Consider the following 7,175-nt stretch of genomic DNA (forward strand, 5'->3'; position numbering starts at 1 on the left):
AAACAATCTAATTTCGCTGACGCGGTCATAGACCAGTCGGTATGGTAGCAGCATCATTATTTTAAGATTGCATATTTGAGCTGAGATGTCATATATATATATATATATATATATATATATATATATATATATATAATTTTTTTAAAGTTTTAATATCGAAACGGGATTATTTATGCCATTTTTTTGTTCGTTTATTTTTTTATTTTTCCATCACGTTTTTTTTTTTTTTAAGAATTTTTAACATCCTTTGCTTATTCTTTATTTTGCATTTCGTTTTGATTTACCCCCCCCCCTCCCACACACACCTCACCACACCTGGGCAACGCCGGGTACCCTGGCTAGTACAAACTAATTACCAACTATGACAGCTAGTAAAAATCTATATAAACCCATAAAGCAATTAAAATTAATCATAGTTTTATAATAATATTGTTCAATTAATAAAATCAATGATCAATCAATATTGTGGTGATCAAATTTAATTTTAAAACTCCTATTTAATCAAATAAAAAAAATTTACTTTAAATTAAAAAGAAATAACTATAGAACCAAAATGAAGTACAAACACTCCCGGGCAACACCGATTAGGTACATCCCGTAAACCATAAAACAGACAAAGAAAATAGATTCCACATTATTAGGTATTGGACCAATTACATATCCCAAAACTGAAATATTGTTTCTTTTTTTTTCTTTTTCTTTCTTTTTTCCTATTTCCTTCTAGTTTCCTTCTCTTTCATTTTTTCTTATTTTCCTCTCTTTTTTATTTCCTTTCTTTTTTTACATATCATTTCTTATGTCCTCAACTCTCAATGGTCTGGTTTCACTTACATTCACACTAGGGCTGTGACAACAGCATATTCTTTTCATTGTTTTGACTCTCGAGTATATATCCGTTTAATATCTTATGTTTTTATATAGACGGATGTGGTTCTCGGTTGATTAAATGTGTCTAACTGTGTCGGATATATACCCGAGAGTCAAAAGAATGCAAAAAATATTCTGTTGTTACAGGCCTAATCATCATATGCCTGATAAAATCTTCTCTTCGTGGAAACAACGTTTATTTTAAAAGCTTGCTGAAAGCACAAAGGTTTCAAATGCTATCTTTTCTAGGATAGACTGGCCATCCTGTTTAAAATGAGTTCAGCATTATTCCCCGTGCCTCAAGTATTACAACCCCCTCCGCTACGCAAAGCTCATCTCAAAAAAACAGATTTTTATTTGGCAAAAATATACGAGATGTCTTCAATAAATTTCTTGATTTTTAGGCATTTAAAACTCGTCATAGACTCGTGGAAATTCAGTATGTTATTGCTATACATCTTAAGAGGTAACTGGCCAATTTTTATGATTTCAGGTTCAAATGAACGGCTGCAACAAGAATTGGAATACATCCTACTAAAGCCTGATTGTCACAGCTGATGAATTTCAAAAATGCAATCTGAATGTGAGGACTCTTTAAAAGAATGATACGCAATAAAATTCTGTTTAAAACTTTGAAAAAATGCCACAGAAACATATGGAATGCTTCAGACTGCTTTTGGACCATCATGCATAAATCAAGCATCGATCTTTGAGTGGCATAAGAGATTTAAGGAAGGCAAAGAGTCTGTGAGGGATGATGAGAGGTGTGGGAGGAGTAAGGAAGTCAGAACACCAGAATTGAGTGGCCAAATAAAGAATTTCATGGATAAAGACCCTTGTGTATCTATAGAGACAATAAGTACATGGTTTGATGTCAGTGTGGGAACTGTACACGCAATTATTCACAATGAACTGAAGATGCGGAAGATTTGCGTGAAGTTTGTCTCAATGCACCAGTCCTGAACTCCATCCTTGTCACTATTTGATCAAGATCGGCATCAAGACAATTCCTCACCCTCCCTATAGTTCAGACCTTGCGCCCTGTGACTTTTAGTTATCCCTTAAGCTCAAAGAAAACCTAATAAAACAATTGAGATGAAAGAGGCTGTAACGAGGGTCATTAACACGCTCATACAAGTGGACTTCCAGAAGTTGTTGGAACGGTGCAAAAAGTGCATTGCAGTTGGAGGAGATTACTTCAAAGCGGACTAGAGTTTCATCTGTGTACTATCAATAATGGTGCCCATACGAAAAAAGTCTGAAACTTATTGAAGGCATCTTGTAAATACTGTTTTGCTGTTAACTACTAAGACGAAACTTCTTTCCTTTAAAAATTACAAATTCCTTCTCAACCACCGATTGCCATGACAACACCATACCTGAAAACTCATCATTCAAACTCCTAGGTTTTACATTCACAGGCAACATAAAAATTGGAACAAATACATTGAAAACATTGCTTAGTCTGTAAAGAAGGTGGGCTCTCTCTACCGTGCTAGAAAATTACTTGCACCTGAGAGTATCCTATATCTTTACAAAGCCACCATTCTGCCCACGCATGGAATATTGTTGCCACATCTGGGTTGATGCATCTACCATTAGTCTCTCACTCTTAAACAGAGTCCCAAAAAAGATTCCCCAATCTAATAGATCCCGCACTATTATCCAATGTCCAACTTCTGTCCCATCACTGCAATGTTGCAGCCTTGTGCCTGTCTTACAAGTACTTTAATGCGATGTGCTCTCATGAACCCCTAGCATTTGTTCCAACCTCGACGTACATACCCCAACTAACCTGACAAGCAGCAAAATCCCACCCCTTTACTACTGAGATGCTGGAAAGCCTTCTACTTTAATAGTTTCTGCTACATGTTAAAATTCCTTCCCTGTTTCCTGCTTCCCTGACCGTGCTAAACCTGCAGAAGTTTAAATGTAATATATGAACAGACATCTTGCTGCTCAACTCCCCACATTGTCCCGTGTGGACACAATTCCAAATAGCAGCCCCCTTACATTCATGTGGCAATATGCCTTGTTTGCAGTAAAAAAAATAAATAAATAAAAAATTTTTTTAAAAAAGACAAAATAAAAACAGCAATTTCCTTTCTTTTATCTCCATCGAGTACAAAAGATGGGCGTTTTATTTTTCCCTTTTTGGCAATGATGCTGGCATTGATAAATTGTCCGTCCTGGAGAGAGATGATTGAATGGCAGTGACCTGTAAGAAGTAGTAATAGTATTAGTAGCACTACTACTACTACTACTACTACTGAATCATCATCATCATCATGAACAAATCAGTAATAAGATGAAACAAAGCGCTCTCTTTTTATAGACCAGCTTACCTGAAAGTGGAAACTAATTAATGTTATTTATTAGGAAATCTCACCTTGGCAACCGTCCCGTTGGCATCGAGGTTGCTCCACGGTCTATGAATTTTTTTTTTTTTTTTTTTTTTTTTTTTTTTGCTGACAAATATCCATAAATAACCGTAAATACGAGCATAGGACATGAAAAAAAAATCTTTAGAAGACAAATGGAAAACAAGGACTCGCTCTTCTTTTATTTGTAAATTAGGAGGGGTCGGGGGCTTGCCCGGTCATAAAATACGCTTAAATCTATTTAAATTTATGCAGATTTTGTATTTATTATTACAGAGTCAATTCCCTATTGAATATTATATTGTACCTAATATATAGTACTGTGTACGCGTTATTCATCCAAACAAAGATTTTACTCATAATTGGTGTATGATTATTATTTCCTGTTAATTTCAGTGTTATGTGATACAAGTACTTTGATAAGAGTTTATTGGTTAAATATTTTCGTACAGACACACATACATCTACTGTTTTATTTATATAGATAATTGCCAATACTCTTGCTATTAACCCATGTCACACAGTCATGTGTGATACAAGATATTTAAACTTAACTGCGACTAACATCTCCACGGACTGCTACCCATGAGGGATTTTATATCTTCGATGGGAAAGATGATTTACAAAAAAACAAAATGTCAGAATCTGATGAAGACTTCTTTTATGAGTCGAAAGCTTGTTTATTTTTTTTTCAGATGAATAAAGGTACTTGTGCATTTCTGGTACCATGCTGAAATCTTAATGTTATTTTAAAAGCCATTCTTAACATGGGGAGGGGAGGGTGTTTTGTAACTATTCTGTGCTTCTATCTAGCAATTTAATTTAAAAAAAAAAAAAGAAGATATTGTGAAACTTGAAAAAACTATTAAAAAATAGTGTGGATCAAAACTGCATGAGCATCTAAAAAAATTTATTTTGGAGAAAAAACCCAAACACACATCGTTATTTGACTTTCTAATTTCTATAATTCGTAGCAGTGGGCCGACATCAGTGGACTTTTCTTTTTTTTTTTTTTTTTTTTTTTTTACCAAAACGGTCATTGGCGATGTTTGTTTTTTTTTATTATTTTTTTATTAGTTTAACTTATTTCAAACTGCTATAAATTATTGCACAATAAAAATGATTAAATAAAAACAAAAAAATCATTTTTCTTATTTCGAATTATATAATGAAGTGAAAATTTCATTTTTTTTATTTGATTACTAAATTTAAAAAGTTATTCTAGCAAATTACCTAACAATTTAATAAACAAAAATATCATAAAAATTGAATTTAACTTGAAAATACTATGAAAAAAAAAATAGCTTTTTAAATTTAGTAATCCAGTAAAAAATTGAATTTTTACTTGATTAAATAATTCGAAATAAGAAAAATGATTTTTTTTTTAACGTAATTATTTTTATTGTGCAATAATTTATATCAGTTTGAGATTTGTTAAAGTGATGTTGTCAAGCAGGAAACATGTGACATCACAATTCCTTGAACTTACTTTATCTACTCTTAAACCAACTGTTTTTTTTTGTTTTTTTTTAACTCTGTGATTATTAATCTTGTGTTTTTCAGCTTAACAAAAGAAAAGAAACATCGAGCAACTTAAATACTATGAAAGAAAATAACTTTTTAAATTTAATAATCAAGTAAAAAGCAAAAAATAAATATTGAATTTTCACTTGATTAAAAAAATTAAAAATAAGAAAAATGATTTTTTGTTTTAACTTAATTATTTTTACTGTTCAATAATTTTTAACAGTTTGAAATAGGTTAAACTTAAAAAAAAAAAAACAAAAAAAAAAAAACATTGTTAATGACCGTTTTGGTAAAAAAAATGCTACAAATTCAGAATAGAGCGATGTGAGCAAGAAAAAAAAAATGGACATAGAAACAGGGAGACAACAAGTACACGAGAACTGTCACCTTTTCCACCCCTTTTCATCTGGTGTTCTGTAAACCAATATTATGGTTCTGAATTTTTGAGATGAGGATTAATTATTTGTATTACTTGGATTCTTCGGACTACTGTTCTCACCTTGAGTGTTATTTTCACAAGTTCCGGTTGATGTAACCTCCGACCCAGGAACCCAGGGAATCTGCAAGGACCTGTATTGCAGTGAATAGTGTACTTGTGTGTGTGGGGATATTTCAGGGAGAATTAGCAGACACCAACAAACACAAAAAAAAAAAAAATAAATAAATCATATAACAAATAATGTTACCAAAGGCAAAATAAGTTGCTCTTCTACCTTCCTGGATAAGTTTATGTGCTTTAATGTATTTTAAAGCTTTTATTTGGTTTGAAAAAACAATTAGTGCCTAGTTGGTAAATTAAACCTACACCAACATGGCTGACAATAACATGCCTTTTTTGGAGAGTCAATAATAGCTCAAAACTCAAAATATAAAGAAAATACTGATAGAAATATGCTTTATAAGTGTCACCGTGACCTTTATTGGGTGAATTTCTATCAGAATTTTGTTTTGATTTTATGATTTAAGCGATTGAGACGTCCTAGTTGAACATCTCATGCTGGCCATCTTGTTGTTGTTCTAACTTACTAACTTGGCACGACTTGTTTCGAATTAAATAGGCACTTTAAAATATGTTAAACCACACAAAACTTATCCAGTAAGGTAGAAGAGTAACTTATCTTGCCTTTGGTAACATTTTTGTTGTATATTTAAATTTTTACCCCCCCCTTTTTTTTTTAAATTTATTTTTTATTATTTATTTATTTATTTTTTTTATTATTCGTTGGCTTCTCTGCTAAATCCCCAAATTTGATTGTAAAGGTTACATTCCTAGAGATTGAAGGTTCAATCCTCAGTGCGAGCAATTCAAAAATATAATTGCAAGTTATTTAGTACTTTTACCCAGTCATAGCTGACAGAGCGAGAACATGCAGATTGTGGATTAAATACAGCATTCTGTTTGAAATTCTGTGTAGATTCCGGAGTTCAACAGAAAGATTCCCAAGTTCGACAAGATACACCTGAAGAATGTCACATCACATCGACTGAAACTTTATGCAAATAAATATTCAAGATAAAAAAAACTTGTCCGAAGAATCCAAATAACACAAAGTGCCATTTACCATTCACGTTTATTAACAAGAACGTTTCTTTTTCTTCCCAGATCAGGAGGAGCCGCTGGAGTGCGATGAGTTGAAAAGGGAGTCGCCCGATCCTGTGCACTTTTACCACCATATTCTCGGTGAGGTGAACAAAGCCCGACAACGTGCGGCCATCAAGAAAATTGTCGGCCAAATGACCAAAGAGGAATTGGAAGAGGAAAGAGCCACCCAAAGAAAACAGCTACAAGAAATATTTGACTTGATGAAAATGCAGGGCGACAAATTCGGTTTAAGCAGCATGGACATAGAAAAGGAAATGGAAAAACAAATGCAACTCTACGCTATAGACTGATTGGATTTCCTTTTTCTATTTTTACATTCCAACTCAATTCTTACATTTTTATTTTTTTTTTTATTTTTTATTTTTTTATGTTCAAAAATATTTATTGCTTTCTTTTTAGTTTGTATTTCTTTGTTGTCATTAAACATTTCATATTTTCCCCATTCTTTTTGTTTTTAGGAAGCTAAATGGGATTCTTAGTCAAGGTGTGTTGAACATAAAAAGTAGATATATCTAGAGTTAGTGCGTGGGCGGTTTTAGGTGTGGCCATTAACTTTATGGCAATTAGGAACGGTTGGGAATATTTTGTGATAGTTAACGACAGTTACAAGCTGAGGATATGACACAGCTTTCTCAAGGGACTTTCAAGTCACCGACTGCCTTCAACCGGACACTGTCCTCCAGTTAAAGGCAGTTGGTGACTTGGAAGTCCCTTGAGAAAATTCAAAAAGATTAGTCACAACCAGTGTGGTTAAATAATTCATATTAACTATACTGCACTTCCAACTAACAATTTCC

At 32.8% G+C, this 7,175-nt stretch overlaps 1 protein-coding gene across 2 annotated transcripts in view; it reads left to right on the forward strand.

Moving 5' to 3' along the window:
* LOC145266590 (uncharacterized) overlaps nucleotides 1-6,816 on the forward strand; it is a 34,536-nt gene extending 27,720 nt beyond the window's left edge. For both annotated transcript variants that reach the window (XM_080122436.1, XM_080122435.1), the window contains exon 2: nucleotides 6,379-6,816. In XM_080122436.1, coding sequence (XP_079978562.1) covers nucleotides 6,379-6,668 — 290 coding nt within the window. In that variant the 3' untranslated portion in view covers nucleotides 6,669-6,816. The remainder of the gene's footprint in view (nucleotides 1-6,378) is intronic.
* The last annotated feature ends 359 nt before the right edge of the window (nucleotides 6,817-7,175 follow it).

Source organism: Euprymna scolopes, chromosome 41 (genome assembly GCF_053919585.1).
Source record: "Euprymna scolopes isolate OS-2025 chromosome 41, ASM5391958v1, whole genome shotgun sequence".
NCBI classification, from domain to species: Eukaryota; Metazoa; Mollusca; class Cephalopoda; order Sepiida; family Sepiolidae; genus Euprymna; species Euprymna scolopes.